Source organism: Stigmatopora nigra, chromosome 2 (assembly GCF_051989575.1).
Source record: "Stigmatopora nigra isolate UIUO_SnigA chromosome 2, RoL_Snig_1.1, whole genome shotgun sequence".
Classification (NCBI taxonomy): domain Eukaryota; kingdom Metazoa; phylum Chordata; class Actinopteri; order Syngnathiformes; family Syngnathidae; genus Stigmatopora; species Stigmatopora nigra.
In genome coordinates, this window is record NC_135509.1 from 5,817,082 (window position 1) to 5,839,917 (window position 22,836).

Here is a 22,836-nt window from a genome sequence, read left to right on the forward strand (position 1 = left end):
GATCAAATTCAAATGAAGATTATAAATGTAGTATATAATACATCTGTATTTTTCCCTTTTTAAATAAAATGATTGGGAGTGTAGATGGTTGTTTTTCTATCTGTGTGCCCAAAGACTAACGGGCAACCAGTCAAGGGTGTAGTCTACCTTTTGCCCGACGACAGTTGGATGAGGCTCCAGCACCCCCGCAACCCTTTTGAGGATGGACTTATGGAAGATGGATGAATGAATATGGAAGCAGCGCAACCAGGGGAAGAACAATGAAAGGAAGCTGACAGACAATTTGGAATCATTTAATAAGTATTCAGAGAAAAAAATATATAATTCACATCAGTCTGTGATTCAGATATTTTTTAGGCCATCAGAGAAGGTCTTGCTGGCCCTGATGGTCCACCACTGAAGAAAACAATCTACACATTCACTCCAGGGCAGCTGGCAAATGACACTTTGGAGGGGCAAAATCACCACATTATCGGCAGTTCTGTAAAACATTTGTGTGATCCTGAAGCGAACTAGGAGTACACGCTTCAATACGTGTCAATGAAAACATAGCGGCTATTGGATTCAACATCTTGTAGGATGTACCCTGCAACCATCAGTGGTCTCCACCGTGTTTATTGTTTGTACCTCTGGTCATTGCCATTATCCACGTGGTGGTCAAGAGATCATGCTGTCCAACCAATCCTCCAGGTCCTCCTCAGTCATTTCCTTCTTGGTGGAAGCAAGCTCATTGGGTTCTTCTAGCTTGTCTTTTATGGGCACTTCTGTCGCTGAGTCAAACTCTGGATGTGAACAAAAAGAACTCAGGTAAAACTTTTTTTTGTCATGTAGTGGATGTTTAAAAAAAGTAGCAATCAGAATAATTGATAGTTGCTTAGCACAGAGTTCAAGTACTAAATTCTATGACTCAGAAACAAACAAAGATGATGCCACTAATTTGATCATGAAATTAAACCACAAGAGTATCAAAAGATAAACAGGAAAAACCTGAATTGTATAGCAAATTAACTTGTATCCAATGAACCGAGTTTGATAATATACTTTCCAATTAAAAACATTTAAGTCAACAGTAACTATAAATAGCTGCAAAAATGCAAAAGCACATCAGCATTGAGGCCTGATCACATTATACATAAACAGTGCTAACTTTTCAGCATGCCAGCGTCCTCCTGCTCCTCCTCATTGTTGACAGACTGGCCTCTTGAGAAAGGACGCAGTGGTTTCGCTAAAGTGAGCAGCTGGTCCAGCTCTTCATCCACGTCGTCCGCCGAGGGGCTTACGGCACTCGAGGGAGGCTGGAAGTCAGTGCTGGCGGCGCGGCTTAACGTCTTGGCGATATTAGGAGGGGTGCTGGGTACTTTGGAAGATTCTGACAGAGAGGTGAATGAGGGCATCTCTTGTTTGGGGACCACAGTCGTTAGGGGCAGGTTCACTGGCGTTGAAATCTACGTACAATTAGAAAAACAATAAGTCATAGCCTTCATATTTTCTCAAAATTACTTCTTTACATTTCAGATACATGTCCAGCGTGTGCATTCCACTGAGCTTGTTTACATAGAACAACAAATCAAGATGAATTAGTATATTGTTTTTGTTATTTGAGGCATTTTAAATGTTTTTGACACGGCAGTAGTACTTCTTAATCATTTAACCTTTACAATCCAGTGTGTTAGGAAGATCAGACTTCATCTGAGAGTAATCCCTCAGTCCAAATTATTTATTTCTATAGATTTTTTTGTCTACTCATAAAATGTTTACTATCAGAGTGAGTGTCTGTTGCCCAATGTCATTAATTCTGCACAATGTTTAATATTCTCAAGAGGAAGCAAATAATGATGTTGAATGCTCTTGTGTGCTGTATGTTTGTTTTTACATGCTACCTCAACTAGTTCAGCTTCCAAGTTGAGTCTCTGATGAACAGGCACTTGTTCAAGGCTCAGGGCCAATGCTGGGAGGTCCACAAACAGAGTCGACATCTTGAAGAAGAATAAAAAGTCAACTATATATCACAGTTTAGCCAAGAACATTTCAAATTGGAAAAAAAGTGATTCTAATTGAGTCACTGTTTTTGTCCATAATGTTGAAAAATCATGATAATTGCTTTCTCAATGTAATAATAAAATAATGTCTAAAAATGTTTTGTTACCAGTCCCAATTCTGTTAGAAAAGAAGGTCTGCATCACTGTAGCATGAAAATGGATGCAGATATTTTTAAAAAAGTGCAGTATGTACCATATGATGGAATTTAGCGAAATCAATGGCGCAAAACAACTTAAGCAACATATAGATTTACCTGACTAGATGGAAATGTTTCCTTGTCCCAGTCTCTCTCTTCGGAAAAGCGGAATTGAGTGAAGGAATCTCCTGAGAACAAGAGGAAAAAAAGCATTTGATTTCACAGTTGAGTCAAACATAGGTTAAAATGATTCACTCAAACTCTGCACCGTCAAACATCTTTGATTTCCTACTTCATTCACAATAATCTGTGTAGTTTATGCACCCTTTTGGACGGGATTTTGTAAACATGCAAGATTCTGTGACACCATTTCGATTCCAAAACAAACCCACCGAGGGCTCTCAGAAGCACTGAGGTGTTGTTGTCAATCATTTGGAAAAGTGCAGAAGCACGTTCATCCAACAGACCCAAATTGTTAACATCATTTTTTTTTTAGCACTAAGGGCAAATTATGTGCAAATGGGCAATGCCGCAAAGCGTCACCCATAAGGACTGTGAAACAAGAACAGGTGCTGACCGTCGGGGTCTGAAGGGCTCTTCAAAGCTCCTGTTTATAATTGCACTGATCTTCACACCCAAGCAGACTATGTATTTTGATGTTCAATAAACAGTTGCCAGGGAAAATGGGAAATATCAAGAGAACGAACCAATAGACATATAGGAAAATTCCAAGAGTTTTCATCCCAAACAAACCGGACAGTTATGACTGATCTGGGTCCAAGCCCAGAATGGATCAAGTTCAACTTTCAGTTTTTTTTGGGTGTATATTAGCATCAAGAAGCCTTGATAAAATTCTAATGAGGATTCTAAATGTATAGGGAATATTTCCTGTTTTTCCCCTTTTTGAATAAATAAATACACATTTGAATCCCCCTAAAAAAATCTTCAGTTTTCCACTTTAATGATTTAACATAATTAAAAAACAGATCTATTTCCTAAAATATATCTATTTATCTATATAATAAATGCTCACATTTTCATGTATTTTTACTTTTAAATTCGGAGTATGGCTCTCAAGGAATAATGTTTGAAAATATGAATCGTTTATGGCCCTCTTTGTCAAAAAGGTTCCCAACCTCTGCCCTAAGGCACATAAAAGGTATTAGCCCACCGAGTCCAAATACTTGCCGTGTATGTCGGTTCCCCAAAACAAATAAAATGACAAAAACACCATTCTTTGAACCGCGACCATGTTGTGTAAGTTCTCCTCTGAGATTTAACACAACAAAAATCGAACCCTATTGTTTTTTTGCCCCTCAGACATAAAAGCACTCATCAACTATTAACTATATCTAGACACGGCTCATGTTCCATAACGTCAACAGCCTGCAGGGAACGAAGACTGATAAATTGACCAATAAACATCAGCCCTAATCACCAAAGAAGCCTTGCTACACTGCATATGATGAAAAAAAGCCTGTTCTACAATTGTGTTCATTTCCAAAACTCACAAAAAGCAAGTTATAATAATCAGATTGTATGTGTTTTAGGCGAGGTTTTGTGGACCAATAAACGATCAAGTTTGTCAACCTGGGTCATCATAACAGAACCACTGTCTATAAATAAATAATATGTTTCTTTTATCAATATGTAATCAAAGGATGAAGCAGTTTTTCCTGATTTTTTTGCCAATTTTGTGGTGTTTCCATTCATGTTTATCAATACTGTATTCTTTTTAAATGTATATACAATTAAAACTTGGTGGATGGAAAGCCCACAAGTGGACACGAGTCACCCTGACAATCGCAGATGGAGGCTCAGCTGGAGAGCAGACAAGAAGGCAGTCGTCGGTCACAGCCTTCCCGGCGTGCCAAATATTGCATGCGTGCTGCTTTCATGTGTGGCTCTCGGGACCATCTGCAGTTGTCCTCGACTGATTTTCTGAACAGGGAGTGACGAGGTCAAAAAGGAGAGGCTGCGGGAGAGCTTTAGGGTTTTGGCAGAGAGAAAAAAAATGACCTGTGAAAAGAACCATTTTCAAGGTTACAAAGGCTGAAGGATGTCAGCTTTGCGTGACAGGGGGATGAAATCATTTTACAGCCATTGATTGGTGCACTGCAGGTTGAAAATTACAAAAAAAACTTAAGAGTCCAGATAAGAGCAAGAAAATAAACACTAGAGATACTTTGGAAAAGGCATAGTAGAACCATACAACATATTCTTGATGTAAAAAAAAATCTATATTTCATATTTCACAGCAGTTTTCCTACTTTTCTTGGAAACATTGGCCATTTTTTTATGTTTAACTGCCTTTTTCAAAGCAGAAAAATATTGTTTTTGGGGTGTCAAATTTTTAAATAATACTCTCTGCTAAGATGCACCTGATCAAAATGCCTAATATTTCTTTGATTCATTGTGAATTCATATAAATGTTTAATTTATAAAACATTTCCTCACAGTAGGTAGTTCATATTTTGTCACAATGACAGATGAATAGTCCAAGCAATAAAGTGGCACTGCATTTCCAATTTTAAGTGGTCACAAACATTTTTGGACAGTACGAACATTTTCTAACTGCACAAAGTGTAATAGGAAAAAAATATTTAAAAAAATAAGTAATTGCAGAGATACTCAAGGTTAGTCAGAAATATCAGCACTAAACCTTCCATGAAGGCAATCAAAACTCACCATCTCTTTTCTAAGACAGTCGATAAAGTGATTGAAACATAAGAATTGTCTCACTGAAATCCCATTAACGCCATTCATAGAGACACAGCATGCAAGTCTCCAAGGTAAAGGCACTCATTTCTCTTGTTTTTAGAATATTATGAAACAAATTTTAACTGGATTGAGTAACATGGCAAATGGGAAATCTGTGGCTGGATGAAAATCAAAAATAAAATAACTCAGCAACACTAAGCATTCATGTTTACTCTTCGATTCTTCAGCTTCACTATCTTTTCATCCCCAAATTTTGATCCACTTCCTCCTTTGTATTCTTTTTTCTTCAGCACAACCTCCCTCCTATGTTATCTAAGACTTTTGACATCCCAAAACTAATTCAAAGAAAAAATCAACTCAGGTAGGCATCGATATAGCCATGGCAACAAGAATCTTTTGTTAAAGTTAAACAAAAAAAAAAAAAACAATGGCCCAGAAGGAGCAAGTCAATGAAATCCAAGTCAAAAAGTTTGGAAAAAAGGAACTAGTACTACACTTTTGCTCAATCTTGATTAAAAATTGAACAATACTTATGTCTAACCAAAATTTGAACTGACTGCTTTTAAACAAAGTTTGAACCAAATTATCCCTTCCTTTCAATTTCATAGGAACATAAAACCAAACAAATGTTATGACCATCATGTCAAACGTCCAACATATTTCTCTAAATACAAGTAAAAACCTTGCTGTCATAGTACTTTTCACAGTACTCCCTGTCACACTTTTTTTAACTCAACCAATTAGACCAACAAGACATGTAGCAAAAAACCCTGTACACATTGATAAATCACTTCTTGTGCTAATTGCAATTAAAGTCTTGAGTAAACCAGGAAGGGAAATAAAGAGAGCTGAAGCTATTTACTTTTCATTGTTAATAGTGATTGTGTTTATGTCAGTCATATCTGAGGAACCTCAATTCACTTGAGGCTTCATTCTCATTAGGCATGTGTTTTATTAGTGTGTCGGCTTTTAGAGGAAGGGATGAAAGAATTCAGATGATCCCTGCAAGCCTAATTGAATGTTGCACCATGTGCTACTTTAGATTTTCTTTTTAACCTTTATTTACAAAACAAGCTTTACACAACATAATATAATATAAAATATGCACAGGTTTAAGGCGGAGAAAGTAAAAATAAAAAAAAAGAAGCTTTTCGCAAGGTTCTCTAGTTGGCTTGTCCAATCCAAAAAAAGAATTTAGGTGTAAATGTGCAGACAATTTATATTATATTTAGCTGACATGAGCCTGGCAAAAAGGGCTTGTGGTTGCCATTCCAATGTGTACACTGCCTTTCATTCAATGTCAGTTGGACTTGGTTTCTAATTTTCCAACACATTAATCATAAGTAAAGATAATAGTAGGGGGGAAATGGGGGTGGCACATACAGAAGAATGAAGTTGTGAATCATGACAATGGATATTTAAACTGGGAAAGAACATGCTTGTAAAAGGAAAGGGACAACAGATTATTAGTGTTTCATCTTACACTCAAAGTAAAAGGATAAGAACAATGCACCCACTGGCAGCTAAATAATGACTTGGTACTTTGCCTTCAATGTGCAACAAAGTACCACAAGGCCTAGATACAATTTTTTTAAAGCAAGGGCAATGAGACATCATATGAGAATGCTATTTTGTTTTAGGATGATTTGTAACAAATGAGGGCTTCATCATTAAAATCCTTAAGTAATGATACTCCCATAGACAATTATCCAACATTAAGAGGCAATATTCTAAAACCAAACTAACAAAAAAGATCTGATTGAATAACAACTGATTTAAAATTCACAAATGTATGACTACACTTCAATCACATCACTATAAATATGTAATTTTACCATAAAATGTACCCATTCTACTAATTAGTTCTGATTTTACACCTTACAATCACGCATAAAACCATAAAAAAATTACGGTTTCTAATAACCAGTACCATTAATTCAAACAAAAGATAATAATAAATATGAAACTAATACTAAATAATGATTTAAATGAAAAAATATGACAATGGTATTAGGATTTATGACTTACATAGTTGAATATTAACCATGCTTGACAATAATTTGTCTGCTGTAAAGAAAGTAAATGCCTCAAGTGTGTAATCTCCAGCTGTCAAATTAGCAGCAATGTTGCCTCACAATCAGAAACTCTACTCAATAAATCAATCGGGAGGCCACGTTTTACTGGCATCTCCACGAACTACCAAAGCACTCAATTGTGATTGCCGAGCACAGTGTATCATATTTGATGGTCACATTGATTTTTAGCAGGTGGAAAAAAGATCATTTCAAGCAGGTAGCAACAGGTAGGATTTCACAATTATCTCTAATTGAGGGAAAGGAATCCTATTGTTGAAGGACACATTTTCCTCTTTTGAATATGCACTATGAAAGAATTGGCTTGTAATTTAGAAAAATAAAATGCAAAAATACTGCTGTGACAAAAACTAAGTAAATATTGAACTTTTTCCAGTGAGATACTAAAACAGAGTTTTTTTTTTTTTTTTTACCTTAAATACCCAAATTATGTTCAAGGCTGGCTAAAAAACTTATTTCTTTTGATTTTTTTGTCTTTCTAAGTGTCAATAGCATTTTCCATTAAGATTATGACGAATTGCTTCTTGTGCATCTGTAACAAGAATGGCATTGTATCCCATAATGCTTCTGCATCTGGTACCCAAGGAAAGCACACCATATATACCATACTCCGTGAGCCAATCAGTGCTACTCTCTCCAAAACTACACTGGTAGCTTGTGTTAAATCAGTCTAGTTTCCGAATTAGAGTCAGTAATAAATAAACAGAAGGCTTGGACTTATTTTCAGATTAGCCCGTTGCCTCATAGTTATTGCAACAATTCAAAATCCACAAAAAGACATGTATATTTAAAGACGTTTGAGAGCAGCAAATAAGGAGCCACGTTAAAAGATGAGACAGCTATTAACACTGCTTCTAATTCTGGGCATGAATTTTTCACCTCAGCATGAGGACCCATTAACCAGACAGCAGGAGGTTATCTAACTGTGATGTGACTAAAAGAAGAAAAAAAGACAAAAAATGGGATGAAACTCTATCATAACACACATATTGAAAATATACACTTACCAGGCATTTACACGCTGTTTGCAATATAAAAAAGTCAGATTTGCACGATAATATCTAGATGATTTTTAGGTAAACAATTATAGAAACCTTTCAAATATTGGGAAAATAAGTTATTCCAAACTTATACCATCATATAATGTAATAATCTAGTAATCAAGTCCATCAGCGTAGATTAAATAACAAACTTAAGTATTCAAAATGTCCCCTAATGCAGTGTTTTCCAACCTGTTGCAGTACAATTTTTACATAAAAAAATTTCAAGGTGCACCACCGGTTCTTCTAATTTAAAACTATATCGCCTATATAAACAATCACAAGTCCTTCTCATCAAAGTTTGATCAACCGGAATCATATAAACCCCAAAAACTATTCCAAAATCTTCCAAAAGATGTTTACATTGACCTAAAAATCACCAAAAATGGACGTCTACACACGTCATATAATGTAATGTTCGTCCTATGTCAATATGAATCTCACAGGAGTTCGATTTTAATCTTGTTACATTAAGATTTATCTCTCGGAATATTAAAATTTAAGAATTCTTGCTGCACACCTGACCATCCATCGCTCATGGCACACCAGTGTGTTTGGGAAACAAATACCTAATGAACATAGGGTATACACATGTTTAAGCAAATTGTCAAACACCCACACTCACTCATCCTAAGACTCCTCCCCTATGTGCTACGCTCTACTCCTTCTACTCTCACCTTTTCCTCCATCCTCTTCCATGTTGCTCAGTACCCTGGTAAAGGATGAGTCTATGAGACACGTGGGCTTCGACTCCAATAGTAGAGAATCAGCAATTTTGAGTAGGGGACACGAGTGTTCGAAAATATGCTGGCATGTGACCAAATGCCATAGTGGCAACATTGAGGACTGACAATGGAGTAAAACTTTGGACAAAACTTTCCCAGGTAAGTAATTACCTATTTTACAAATATTTCTTGGTCTTCTCAAAAGAAAAAAGACATTGATATTTAGTCTTCATCGTTTGTTTCACATTACCAAAGACATTTAAATCATGTGTTTATGAGGAAAAGGTTTGACAGTATCGATGTGGACTGCAGAAAACAGCTGTTGCATCTTTTCCTAGAAATAGTGGACTATTCAGCATGTTATGGCACGATATTGAACCACCATAGCAACTGGTGAGCATGTGCAATGTCTAGTTGACCAACCGGTATTTCACAAGTGTGTTTTTCACCTCGTTGGAGAGACGAGCAGGGATGAACAAAGTCACCAAGAGAGAGCTGGAGGGAGAGGGGTGGGGGGGACTAATGCGCCAGTGAGGGAAGGTGTGAAGCAAATGCTCAGAGAGGGAATTAAAGCACTACAGCGGGAAAGGCAAAGAGCCATAGGGAGTCAGAAACTCTGCCAAGTGAGGGGGGAAAAAAGAACAAAACAAAAAAAAATCAGCAATATCAAAGAATTGGCCTGGCGCCCATTTAATGCTGGAGGATTGTATTCCGCCGACAAAGCCGCAAGCGGTGAGTATGTATTCTGTTTGAAGTGGGTATTATGACAGGAAATTAAACACATGAACACCTTCAACACATTTGACTGTCCGGTAAAAATGGATTAGCTATTCAAATATTCTATCATTGATATTATTAAATGAACAAGTGGTGTTGTAAAATGTAAAAAAAAAAATGGGATGAGTCTTATCAGCTGGTAGAGTGGTAAAGAATGTAACTCAAAGTCCTATATTTTGTATATTCTATTTAGAAATGGTAACTTCATTTTTAGAATTGCTATAGATTTGATCATTATTTTGAGGTAATACATGTGTAGCAGTGGAGTGTGTATCTATTTGGAGCGGAAGGTATAATACAAAGGATGGAGACAATTAGATTTGAAATATTTAAAAAATCCAAAGCTTTACAATTCACAGTGTGAATGTGGTAATATAGGCAGGTGTATTTAAGATAGAGCTGAATATTGTGTTTTCAAAGAAATTGTCAGGAAAAAGGATACATCTGGCTTTATGGGGTTAAAATATTTTGTCTTTGTTATCATAGTTTTATTGAAGGGATATTGCCTCTCAAATGTGTGGCCTAGACATCTAAAAAGATAGATATGGCTGCCACATGTAGGATATAGTTTGAGCTTTTTAGTAGATGTTCCTGCAGCTCCTTTGTGGGTGATGTCAGGTGCCTCTAACCCTTTCATTTGCATTATTCTTTCCAATTGCTGGTGGTTTTCTTTGCTGTGTTTAGATGAGAAATGTAATGTCTTGCAAAGATTGATTTTTTTGAAGAATTTGATCCATCATTTGCTGTTGATCTTCAGATCATTGTAAGTCGGGGATATATCACCAAAATGTTGACTGCAGGTGCTTTAGAATAGTTACAAAATTAATAGGAATCCTGAACACAATCACAAACCCACTTTTGAGAAGCTGCGCACACTGGTGCAACCACAACAAAGTATTATTTTGTAAATCATACATATCTGGACATTTGTGGATGATATATTCATTCGGGTCCTGATTATATGGCATAGAAAAACAGAATACTGAACAGTACACATTGCTGCACTTAGGTGAACTAGGTAATGTTAAAAGATAACCACTGTAGACTATTCCGTAGGATGATATTTGAAGTGTCTATCATCAACTCTGCTGTTTTTAGCATCACGCCTCCTTCTATTGGCTTCAGTATCATCAACAGAAGGAGCAAAAGTCACCAAACTAGCAACTACAATACCTTTTTTTCCACCAAAGGTGTGTCGATGGGGCATTACATCGTCAACCAATCAAGTATCTACAACAACAATGGAACATAAATTAAGGCTTAACTGGCGCTATTCATGTCAGTTAATGTCAGTTAGGAAATGTATCTATTTAGATGAATCACAGATACACTAATGAAATTTCCTTTAGTCTCATTATGATTGAGACTTGATAGGTGTCCATTAGAGGCCTCACTTAACTTCAGCTGCGGGGGAGTAGGATGGATCCTTGTGCTAATGTGTGTGGATAGATGACAACATTTGAATGTAAATAACTACCTTAGTCAATCCTCCGACTCATATAGGCATGAGACACTTCGAACAAGGGGATGGCAACTGTTGAATTTCCCATGGCAACGGCGCAATCAACCTCCAACAACGATAGGCCGGACACTTGATGAGGTTAAAAAAAAATATGCCTCTAGGTTATAAAACAGTTGACAGCATTAAGTCCTCTGAATAATGTGCTTAAAGCAATTCCTGCATGGCTACTTTGGTTCACGATTGCTTCTTTGGGCAACGGCAATTTTCCACACAAATCTATTTGAAAGACAAAGGTCTTGAAATATTTCAAGTACCAAAACCATCAATGTGGTTTCCTTGATAATAGCCTCAGGAAGCAATGAAAATGTTTTACGGCAGCCTTTTGCATTGAATTGGGTGAAAGCAGAGTTCACAAATCACAGTTCAATGACAAAAATATGTTGAGTTCTGGCTCAGAAAGTACCAATACTACTAGATTTTAGAAAATGTATCTATGGTGCATCAAAACATTAAGTCCAAAGGCCTTCAAATATTGTTTATAAAAACATTTCCAATTCTTACAAGGACCACAAAATAGAGAATGCCCACAGTAAAAGGCAATATTAAGTTTGTTTATTCACACTGAGTTCTTTAACAGTTCAAATTCACGTACTTAACTCTCAATTGAAGGAACGTAGAGTTCAAATATCATTCCAAACAAAAGCTGCAATACAAGGTTATATAAATACAGATTATATAACTCCCTTGAACATTTTAGGTTGACAGTTAGAAGCATATGTGAGGGCGAAAGCTTCTGAAGTGATTTGAAACTTTTAATTTCATTTTTTTTAAGTTATATCCATACCAATGTGTCTAATCTAATTGCTAGAGGCGTTACCTTAGTCCAGGACAGGTTCAACAAATTCCAGATCTTAATACGATTTTGGTTCCGAGAGTGCCACCACAACTTGACACATGGTGAACTGATTAGACCACCACTCAGAAAAGATTAATGTCAGAACCCGGCTAACCAAGCTTCTCTTCATTTTACCTTCCCCAGGGTCTAGTTTTTTTTAAAAAATCCCAAACTTGCTCTTGAGTATAGTAAAATACCCTTCAACATGAGTTATGATTAGCAAGACCAGTTGCATAGGGCTGTATGGTAGATCATTTTCAAACATTTAAATGTGTCATATAAACTGTTAAATAGCATGAATTCCGTGAGACTTTTGGGACTAAGCCATAATTTGACATATTAAATGTTAACACTAATATGTGAATTCATTGGAAGTTCATCTGGAGAGACAGGCGACCCGAGTTAAAACTACACTGATTTCAGTTGTATTCTGTTGATATCAGTGTTATGAACCAAATTTGTATTGGGGCGAGTTGTAAATTGTGTGCCTTTCATTGATTAGTCACAAGCCACAACTAAAAGTGAAAAAGAAATGAAACTATTTTTTGTATATCATCAATAACATTAATATTATAGACGTAAACTGGAAAAAAACATATTCTCAAGCAGCATTCCTGCAAATGTTCATCCTTTTAAAGGTGTATGAACAGTGACATTTTTGTATACATCTATTTACTGTAACAAAATACTTTAAATTTGTTTCCCCCACGTTCAACACCTCCACAACATTGTAGGTAAAGCACCTACAGTGCAATTAGATAGAAGGCAAAGGTTGCAAAATACTGGTCTGAGCCACCTGTAGCCTGGATGACAAAAAATCTAAACATGTAAAAACATAAGCGAGAACAGTCGCCTGATGCCTTGCACTGTGTGAAAAAAAAAAAAACCCAAAGCAATCTCTCCACCTTTTCTACAACTCAAATGCAAAACATGATGGGTCATCTGTGTTTTGTATTATTCAAAAGCTACAAAAGGACGTTTTGATGCTGCTCCTGATTTCTGGACTACCTTAATTGGCTAGAAAAACATTGCCTCCTACGCGCAATTAAGTATCCTCTAGAGAGCATTGGCCTCTTGTTGTGTAGAGTATGACGAATCTGACAATGTGGGCAAAATAAAACACATAGTGAACTGCACAAGCCGCATCATTGCAACGCTCCAAATGATACAAATAGAGCAAGACTTAAAAATGTACCAAAAAAAGCTCACACTTAATGCAAGCCATGGCTGAATTGCCTCCTCAGGGCTAATGGTAAAAGTCACTGACTCAGAAATGTCAATTGTCCAGGCCCTACCGAGAAACAAAAACAGTAATTCCGTTTGATATTACATTCACTCAACATATTAGATGTGACAACAACAAGTACCAGTTTGTTACATTTCCGTAGATGAAATTAACATGCATATACATGGGGTGAAATTTGATTTAAGTTCATCGATGGTATGCTTAGCAGTTGTCCTGAATTGATTGTTCAATAGGAAACTAACTTAAAAAGAAGAGGAAACGACACCGACCAGAAGCCAATTAAAATGCACACTTAACAGTAATCAAATTAGCAGCTTATACATGGCCATGCATGCATACATGTCCAAGGCTGTCTTACATCTAATACAGATCATTAAAGTAGGAACAATCACTTACCGTGGTTCATGCTTTTGTGTTAAATGTTTTAATTAACACAATGAGACTATGAGCATGATTTGGTTCATCAGTATTTGATTCACAATCAATTTAAGAATACAACCCTTGCTTATCTACAAAAGTGTAGGTCACAGCGACAATGCAACAAAAACAGACTGATGGCATCGCTATTAAAGGAAAGGAAAAATATTTCAGTGTAAATCCTACATGTCAATCTTATTCATTACCCAGATAACAAATAAAATTATCATAAGGCAGGGCCATATATATTATGAATATTCTCAGCTGTTTAGCCCAGAACACAAACTAAAAGGATTTGAATTGAAACACGATGTGTTTTAACAATACTTTAAATTTTGTTCTGAAATAGGGAAATCAGTGTGAGAATTGCAACTATTAAAAATGTCAATCCGTTTTTTCCATAATATATTTGTATCGCAATATTATTACCAGCATATATACTTCTGACCTTACAAAACTAACTGCTATGATTAAAACGAAGCAAACGATAAGTATGTTCTTTGTTATCTGGCAGTAGTGACTGTACGAGGCAATTAAAATGGTCTCTGAAGACAACAGGCATTTTCTTTCCACTAATTGGAATTACTGAGACAACCTCAGACAAGAGAAGTCAGACTTAGTGGAATATTTGACACAGAGTATTTCAATTTTTCTATCCAGAGAAGGAAAGTCTAACAAAAAAAAACTGAATAGTGAAACACACAACCCATAAATCTTTTCATCCGAATTTGAAATCATAGTTAAAATATTAATATGTATTTTGTGACTAACATTGCATTGGTTTAGATTGCAAAATAATACCAACCAAATCTCACCTGCAGAACCCAGGAGCACATTGTAATCAGTTCCTCTGATTGTGGGCATGTCCTCAGGGGTTTCCTGCTTCTCTGAGTCTTCATAACGGTCCCAATTCGACTGCAGTTTCCGCCTGGAGAAAATTCTATTTTGATTTTCTTCATGAAAGTCATCCTCGTCAACTTGCTTCTGATAGAAACAAAACATTCAAAAGTAAATTTAATACACCATATGCTCCAAAGTGCTTGATTTATTTTTTTCTTTTTTACACCCACTAGTGATGCCTAGTTAGAACACCCACCCAAAGTTTATCTGCATCAATAACAAAGAAATAAAATATCATTCACTACTAATTAGGTCTGTTGGCAACATGATTAAGTATTTAAAAGATCTTCCCAGATCAGCAGTGTCTCTCAAAATCCCAGATGGCTAGAGGGAGAATCACCAATTCCCCCAATGTTGAGCAGGAGGATAAAGTCTGTGACAAGGTAAAAGGCCTGTACTTTAAAATAAAAGGGAAAAAAAGGACCTTTCTCCCCGATTCCCAAAATTTGGAAGACTGGTGTAAGAAGAGGGGATTTTTTTTTTTACTTATCTATGTTATTATCTGAGTAAAATATTGAAATGTTCTAGTTCTACATCATTGCATTCAGTTTTGATCCACAAGTAAAAGCTTTGTGGTTAACTGAACACATTTAAACATAAAGTACATTTGTGAATATATGGAAATGAGATGATCATAACTTCAGTATTACAGTAGTAATTAGTTTTGTGACCATTTTTTATTTTGTTTTTTTAAATTAACAATGGTTGGACACTGCCCTCCTCTGGCCATAGAGCAGGAGGAGAGCGATTTGATTAGATCCATTGAACTTTACAATCAACATTGTGTTTTAAATAGTGTAAATATCACTCCTAATGCAATTGGTTCACTTGATCTAGGATGAAACCTAAAATGTAATATTCAGAAGATTTAGGACTGCAAGTATGATTAGCTGTGTTTAATAATTTTCATCCCTTTATTAAACTTTTTTTTTTAAATTCAAAACCAGTGCATTATTTCTAATGATTTTTTTCTTCCTGGTACAAAGAATTGATCATGTAGACCCCCACAAAATAATAATAATAATAATAATAATAACAGTAATAACAGAACACAAAGGGTTGTAAATAGATGCCACAAGAGGGGATTTTTATGATTGCAATCACAGAGCCCCTATATCACAAAGGATATTTCTATGATTGCAATCACTGGGCCCCTATTGTTTCTTTTCTGATTCTGGTGTTACAACAACAGGGGGACTCAGTCAACAGGGACAACCAGTTAAAATGAAGGCGTACTCCTCTAGTCTAGTGTCATTTCATAGCAAAGAACGCCTACGGTCGCTGTTCAAGTGCTGAATGATCAGATGTGTGCATGTTCCAAGTGTTTGGTTATTTAGCTTTAATCAAACTAGGTACACAAACTGACAAGGTCTGCTGTATTACAGTCATGCCACATAATAAATAACCATATGGTGATTTCATTTTAGGTGCACAGCAATTAAAATAAAGGGGAAAAATCTGAATTTTGTCTCAATGTGTGCCCTGTGACCCAAAAGAGGATAAATAAATAACGACACAGGATGGGTTTAATTTAACATTAAACCGCAGGATAGCACTAATTACAATGCAAGTTGTCAGAAATGTTATTTGCAACGGTTAGGAACTGCACTGTAGTTAATGAGAGGTCAAATAAAAGGTCATGCACTGATGCAGTCTAGCTATAGGCCAGTGGTTCTTAAACTTGTTGGAGTTGCTGAACAAACCAGTTTCATATGTGCATTCACCGACCCCCACCGATTTCCTCCCACATACCAAAAACATGCATGGTTGCCTGGTTGAACACTAAAATTGCTCTTAGGTATGAGTGTGAGCGTGCATAGTTGGCTGCTTTCTTGTGCCCTGTGATTGGCTGACCACCAAGGATGTCACCTGCATCCAGCAGGGACCTTGTGATGAAAAGAGGAGTTCAGATTTATTTTTGAATTTTGCAATTCAAAATTGTTGCAGATCTATTGTTAACCAAGTTGATATATGACTGGCCCTTGTAACAATGCAAGTGCATGGAAAATAAATTAAAAATCTGGATCAATAAACACTAAAACAACATAACAAGTTACTTACCCGGTGTTGGAATTCCGATGCACGTGCGTCTGGAAGACGACCACGGCCGTGGTCTTTTTTTACACGGCCGCGGTAGTGTCCTCCCCTACCTCGTCCTCTGTGATCACCACCAGACTTATCGCCGTCGTTTCCACCATGGCCACCTCGTTTCCAACCGCCTCTGCCTCTGACCTGCCTGCCTTCCATGACTTAGACCCCCTAAGACCACCGGACGGCTTTAAGCGCAGAACCAAAACATTGACTTCGGTGTTACATTAAAAAATATCCCTAGAAAACACATAGTTCAAATGTGGTTCTGGGTTTTATTTAAGGTAGTATTAATTCGCAATTATTTAACTAGGAATGTGAGGAATAGTTGGGAATTTATCATTTGATTAGTTACAGCAACAAATAAATTAAAATTTCGCATTTTTAAAATTAAATATTCATTCATCCTCACAAGGGTCGCAGGGGGGGCCGGAGCCTATCCCAGCTAACCATGGGCACACCATAGATCCTGCATATTTTTGGGATGTGGGATGAAACCACAACACCTGGGGAAAACTCACAAAGGCCCAGGGAGGACGTGCAAACTCCACAGGGAGACCGACCCGGGGTCAAACCCACGGACACAGAACTGTGAGGCCGATGTGCGAACCACTCGACCACCGGGCCGTTTTACAAAACATTGTTTATGTTTATCTTTATCTTTGTGCCTTGTCTTTTCCTTTGTTTTTCAGGACAATGTCTTCTCCATGAACAAGCTGGGCAAAGAGCAAACCATCATGGATGTCTATCTTCCAAACAGTAGTTTGGCCAACACAACATACATCACGTCTGCCCCACATAGCCTTTGGGAAGTTATCACCATAGCAACAGTCTCTGCCATTGTCAGCTTGATCACGATTGTCGGTAACATTTTAGTCATGGTATCCTTCAAAGTGAACAGTCAACTTAAAACAGTCAACAACTACTACCTGTTGAGTCTGGCTTTTGCTGACCTCATCATAGGAGTGCTCTCCATGAATCTGTACACTACTTATATTCTGGTGGGCTACTGGCCTTTGGGGAGTCTCGCATGTGATCTCTGGCTCGCCGTGGACTACGTAGCCAGCAACGCTTCAGTTATGAATTTACTTGTCATCAGCTTCGACAGATATTTCTCCATTACTAGGCCGCTGACTTACAGAGCCAAGAGGACTCCCAAGAGGGCAGCGCTTTTGATAGGTCTGGCATGGTTGGTATCGTTTGTCCTGTGGGCACCGCCAATTTTGTGCTGGAAGTACATCGTTGGAGAAGAAAAAGAATCCGAGGATCAATGCCAGATTCAGTTTTTAACAGAGCCAGTGATCACATTTGGGACAGCAATTGCCGCTTTCTATATTCCAGTCTCCGTCATGACAATTCTCTACTGTAGGATCTACAAAGAGACGCAGAGACGAACAAAAGATCTGGCAGAGTTGCAAGGACTCGCGAGTGAACATGTCTCAGAGGGAGCTAAACCTCAGAAAAATATTATTCGATCCTGCTTCCATTTCACAAAAGAGAAAAGAGAAAGGAATCAGGCCTCTTGGTCCTCCTCTAATCAAAGTAATGTTACAAAAACCACCATTAGGTCAGACGAAGTGTGGGTCAAAGCGGATCAAATCGCTTCTTTTAATAGCTACTCCTCATCTGAGGAGGAGCATCACATTTCCATCGAGACCCCGCAAGGATCTTTGCGAGATCATGGTCAAAATGATAAGAATGGCCAAGTAGCAGATTATTCGGAAGACCAGTATTTTTCAAGCCCCTCAAAAGAGAGCAGTAAAAAGTGCATTTCATATAAATTCACACCTAGCTCCAAAATTAAGAAAGGCAGCCCGACACAGAAATCACCTCGACCTCCTGAAGCCGAGCATAAAAACGCCTCACCATCCTCCTCCACTACATCCAAACCAATGGACCCAGGCCTAAAGAACCATCAGATCACCAAGAGAAAACGAATGGTTCTGGTAAAGGAGAAGAAGGCGGCCCAGACCCTCAGCGCCATTCTTCTGGCATTCATCCTCACGTGGACTCCTTACAACATCATGGTGCTGATTTCCACTTTCTGTGCCACGTGCATCCCGACGTCCTTATGGCACCTGGGCTACTGGCTATGTTACGTAAACAGCACCGTCAACCCCATGTGCTACGCCTTGTGCAACAAGACATTCCAGAAGACTTTCCGCATGCTTCTTCTCTGCCAGTGGAAGAGAAAAAGAGGTGAAGACAAGTTTTCCTGGTGTGGGCAGAACGCCAACATCAACAATAAAATGACTTAATGGTTAGTTAAGGGATTTTGCCACCTTTTTACAAGACATGGGCTGTAGCCTATCACGATAGACTGCATGGCGGTCTGGTTGACATTAATGTGGAATTTAGTGGGGACACTGACCCCAAACTCACCTCATTGGTCACTTGACAATGTCAACGAGTGCACTATGGATGCCTGTCAACAGGGACGCTGCAAAGGAATTTTGGGCACTAGGAAAAGAAACTGGGCCCTCTAGATCTTCCCTCACCCCTTCAGTATCATACTGTAATAGACGCTTATGTGGTTTTGGTGATATTTCAGATATACTGTAGTATGTTGGGTGGTCAGCATGCAGTGATGCATGCAATTTATTTTTTGAGGAGTGAAATATATGGTGACAAAACTACAACTATAAATATGAATTAAGATGTTCTAGTTATATTACAAAAAAGCACAGTAAGAATGAAATTGGAGCAAGTTTATTTTTATTTATAGTGAGGTATTGAGCTAGTTGTTTGTCACTGCGTGGCAACATATGCTTTTATTCAAACTTATGCTGATATTGTACATATTTGTGTATGAACTTCTGGAACTTGCATGTTGTTATATGTGAAATTCCATGTAAATATATATAATATTTACACGCAACACATGCACAAAGTAAATAAGTGACAAAATGTAAGCTTGAAATTTAAAAATGAATTATTTTATGAGTCAAAGTTTGTTGATGTGATCAGTATTGTTTCCTTTTATTTTTTTTAAATTAGTGATTGCATTGCATTTTGTTCAAAGGGCTAAACTCTTGTTCAGCGTTATTTTCAGTTATTTTACCTAAAGAATGTTAAAGGTTTTGCTTTAAATAGCTGTATTAAAATACAGAAAAATATTATAAAAGCCAGGTGTTAAACTCTTGCCTAGACAACTATTACTGGTAAAAGAAAAAAAAAGTGCAGTACAGTGTTTGTAACTCCTAGCTCGCAGTTTTTTTCTGATTAATTTTTGATGCTAAGACAAAAATATTTGCACTGCTATACCATTTGATACGGTAGAGTCAAACTATGTGCCTTCTGTTCTGCTCAAAGGTAGTAAAATGACCTTTTGTTATTGAATCTGTAGTAGGCCTAACTGTCTGCATAGTTCAGTGAGTCTATGTAACAATATAAAGCGTGAAATACAAAATGACAGTTATTTTTACCTGCTTTCACATGACCTCACTCTTGATATCTAAACCTATTAGCCAGCAAAAAATATTTTACAAGTAATGATTTGTCAAAAAAATCTAAAGTAAACATTGCGAAATGAGGGAGAAGAAAAAAAAATGACACTGCCAAAGTATTGAAATCCAATTTTTAAAATAAGGTGTAACAAAAAAAGCCAATGACTGTAGGTATACATTTTTCCAAGTTTACTAAATTGATAGCCACAACTACAGCAGTCATTGTGTGTAACTTAGATTGCACAACAGTGCAGAAATAACTTAGTATAACTTCAAGAAAGGAAAAGTATAGTTAGGATTTTAGGGGAAAATATCTTGACCACCACCAGTCTGTTTTCTTAAACACAAAAACTGCAAAACATTTAAAATTTTCATATAATGGTGTTATTTATTTATCCAAGCTTTTAAATAATATCTTAAAATCAGTCCTACCATTTATTCAAATACCCCTCATTCACAGTATTATTACTGAAAAAAAAATCTCTCAATATTTATAGAAACTGTATTTTAGGTAGTGGAATTAGCAGCAAAGCACACCAAAGGATTAGCACAGAAAAGTCTCATAAGGATTACAATCACATGCTGGCAGAAAGAAAAAAAACTGCTTTTAAGAGGATTTCTGATAGAACTTTCTGAACAAAACATGACTCTGTAGGCTCTAAATAGTTTGAATCTGTTCAGCAAGAGAACTGTACAATATGACCCGTGACAGTAGAAATAAGGAGTCACTTAAAATTCTGCATCCATGACTTGACGTGCTTTTTCAGGCAAATGAGGTACATGCATTACCTCCTCTTAACAGCTGGCCTGGTTCCTTTGCTGCTGCTACCTGCCTTGCTGGATGCCTTGGACCCGGAGAAGAGCTTGGTCATGAGCTCAGACACATCTGGGAGCTCAGGGTTGGGGTTAAGCATGTTCATGGATTGCTCCATTTCCTATAACGTAAAGCAGGAAAACTGATAATTACTTACTGTAAAAAAAAAGGCAAATCAGCAACATGTCATCAAACCAGGCTGTAAATTGAGTAGCTAAATTTTTGGTTCATTATTGACTGACTTTGAGGGGACAAATAGTCAAATCTCAGAGTTCTGTGCTCAGTTGGGGATGAACAATAAAATATTTTTTGTGTTCTAGTATAATTTGTTGAAGATCAAACTACAGTCAAAATAATTGCACATATAAGTGATATATTTGCTGCACAGTACAGAAGTCCCTATGGCTCACTGAGCATTATTGTTGCACATTAAATTTAATAAAAGCAGGACTATTACTAACAACCTACTGCTCCTTCCTTTCAACAGTCTTACCTTTCTCATTTCTGGATCATTAGTGTTGACCACTTTGGGGAGTAAAACAATGATAAGCAATGGCAGAACCATCATCATGACCTAAAAAAAGAAACATAAGAGATTTTAAATCCTGCACAACTTCAATTCTTGCTGTTAAAAAGCACAACATATAATGTAAAAAAAAAATAAAATGCATAAACAGGAGTGTGTAACAACACCTAATTGATAACTCTGATTTCATATGTTACCATTGGGTTCATTAGGAAATCAGTCCAGCCCCAGGTTTCCCTTTTCATGAAGTAGCTGTGAATTCCACTCGCCCGTACTTGGAGGGGATACGGCTGACGGATGACTTCTGAAGTCTTGATGTAGTTTACAAGGCGAGATCTGTTTAAAAAAATAATAACTTGAAGGCAGTACATTTTAAATTAATTTAAATAAGGGTTCAGTCGAACGCACTTACCTCATTTTCCCCTTGGATGTAATATCAACACGCACTGGCTCAAATCTGTATCCAGGGGTGACAATTTCGACAACATAGGAACCAGAGGGGACATCATTTACTGCAAAACTGCCATCAGTTCTGCAGGGGAGAAAAACGCAGACAAAAACCAGTTATTAACGTCTAACAACAGCATTTCTCATATTTATTTCAAAGCATTTTATGCAGTGCTGTCCTCAGAAGTGGGAGGCGCCAGAATACAAAAACACAACAATAAATGTAAAGGTAGCTTCGATCAGTATAAGATGACAAAAATAAACATTGGGTGTTTTTCTGCATTTATTCTCTTGATTTGCACCAACAGTATTTCTTAAATATCATGAAAACAATTAACAGAAAAAAACGACTCTGATCTTAGTTTATTATGATAGCATTAGCCATTATGACATTCTTCCTAGGCCTGACGTCGACTCTACATGTTTCAAATTATTATTAAGTCGTTTCCCAGGTATAACATATCCTAATCCACATACTATTTTGATATACGATGGTCAGGGTTGACAGGACTAGTTCAACAATATGATTTTGTGTGGAATTAGGAAAGGTAAAGTCCCTGTTAAATAGCTGGTATGCTAATGTTAGTCTGTTGGGTTTACTCGTTCGCAAGATGATGAAATGAACATTTCTTACCTCAGAAAACCCACGTAGTCTTCACCGTCTACGAGAACTCGTGCCGTGGAAACCCATTCTTGTGTTTTAACCCCCGGAACGATCGCCCTTCCCTCAATTTTAAACCGATCACCGGTATTTTGCGTCGATACACCTGCACCAGGCCCAGTTTCCATATCGGTGAAACATGACGCGAGGACAAGCACAGTCTGGACAAAAAGCCACAAGAGTGGCATTTTTTCAATTTTAGACATATTCTGATTTAATATGAAACAGTAACCACTTAAAGATGCAAGTGCGCTAATGTCGAATCCGAGGAAGACTGCACATCAGCAGGCGCAGCGAAAATGACGTTTTCAAATTAGAAACCTTTATTGCTAAACTTTAGAGGAGCAATATGCGAGACTTGTGGCCAAAATGGTACTGCAAATAGGATCAGAGTATTGAAGT

The 22,836-nt window shown here is 37.2% G+C and overlaps 3 protein-coding genes across 5 annotated transcripts; 1 reads left to right on the forward strand and 2 right to left on the reverse strand.

The window, feature by feature from the left end:
- Positions 1-284: 284 nt before the first annotated feature.
- aven (apoptosis, caspase activation inhibitor) lies at positions 285-16,767 on the reverse strand. Of its 2 annotated transcripts, XM_077710421.1 has the most exons (7): positions 16,514-16,767; positions 14,368-14,536; positions 2,294-2,364; positions 1,881-1,976; positions 1,148-1,445; positions 628-782; positions 285-481 (listed from the first exon to the last, which is right to left on the reverse strand). In XM_077710421.1, the coding sequence occupies exons 1-6, from the start codon at positions 16,697-16,699 to the stop codon at positions 658-660; spliced, it is 945 nt and encodes a 314-aa protein (XP_077566547.1). In that variant the 5' UTR covers positions 16,700-16,767; the 3' UTR covers positions 285-481; positions 628-657. The 2 variants fall into 2 exon arrangements, with proteins under 2 accessions (XP_077566547.1, XP_077566546.1); XM_077710420.1 differs by having other exon boundaries at positions 285-782.
- chrm5b (cholinergic receptor, muscarinic 5b) lies at positions 8,757-20,032 on the forward strand. Of its 2 annotated transcripts, none has more exons than XM_077710419.1 (2): positions 8,757-8,914; positions 17,233-20,032. In XM_077710419.1, exon 2 carries the CDS (start codon positions 17,248-17,250, stop codon positions 18,796-18,798), a length of 1,551 nt encoding a protein of 516 aa, XP_077566545.1. In that variant the 5' UTR covers positions 8,757-8,914; positions 17,233-17,247; the 3' UTR covers positions 18,799-20,032. The 2 variants fall into 2 exon arrangements, with proteins under 2 accessions (XP_077566545.1, XP_077566544.1); XM_077710418.1 differs by lacking the exon at positions 8,757-8,914 and adding an exon at positions 9,317-9,487.
- Positions 19,239-22,746, reverse strand: emc7b (ER membrane protein complex subunit 7b). Its single transcript, XM_077710422.1, has 5 exons — positions 22,408-22,746; positions 21,739-21,858; positions 21,524-21,662; positions 21,294-21,374; positions 19,239-20,921 (listed from the first exon to the last, which is right to left on the reverse strand). Exons 1-5 carry the CDS (start codon positions 22,638-22,640, stop codon positions 20,772-20,774), a joined length of 723 nt encoding a protein of 240 aa, XP_077566548.1. The 5' UTR covers positions 22,641-22,746; the 3' UTR covers positions 19,239-20,771.
- Positions 22,747-22,836: the final 90 nt, after the last annotated feature.

Excerpts from the sequence above, each read along its gene's own strand:
- chrm5b (XM_077710418.1), top strand. The coding sequence starts at position 9,449 with ATGCTGGAGGATTGTATTCCGCCGACAAAGCCGCAAGCG. Across the intron at positions 9,488-17,232 it reads CGCCGACAAAGCCGCAAGCG|GACAATGTCTTCTCCATGAA; the intron begins GTGAGTATGTAT and ends TTTGTTTTTCAG.
- aven (XM_077710421.1), bottom strand. The coding sequence starts at position 16,699 with ATGGAAGGCAGGCAGGTCAGAGGCAGAGGCGGTTGGAAACGAGGTGGC. Across the intron at positions 2,365-14,367 it reads TGTGCTCCTGGGTTCTGCAG|GAGATTCCTTCACTCAATTC; the intron begins GTGAGATTTGGT and ends TCTTGTTCTCAG. Across the intron at positions 1,977-2,293 it reads AAACATTTCCATCTAGTCAG|ATGTCGACTCTGTTTGTGGA; the intron begins GTAAATCTATAT and ends TTCTTCTTCAAG.
- emc7b (XM_077710422.1), bottom strand. The coding sequence starts at position 22,640 with ATGTCTAAAATTGAAAAAATGCCACTCTTGTGGCTTTTTGTCCAGACT. Across the intron at positions 21,859-22,407 it reads GACTACGTGGGTTTTCTGAG|AACTGATGGCAGTTTTGCAG; the intron begins GTAAGAAATGTT and ends TCTCCCCTGCAG. Across the intron at positions 21,375-21,523 it reads ATTTCCTAATGAACCCAATG|GTCATGATGATGGTTCTGCC; the intron begins GTAACATATGAA and ends TTCTTTTTTTAG.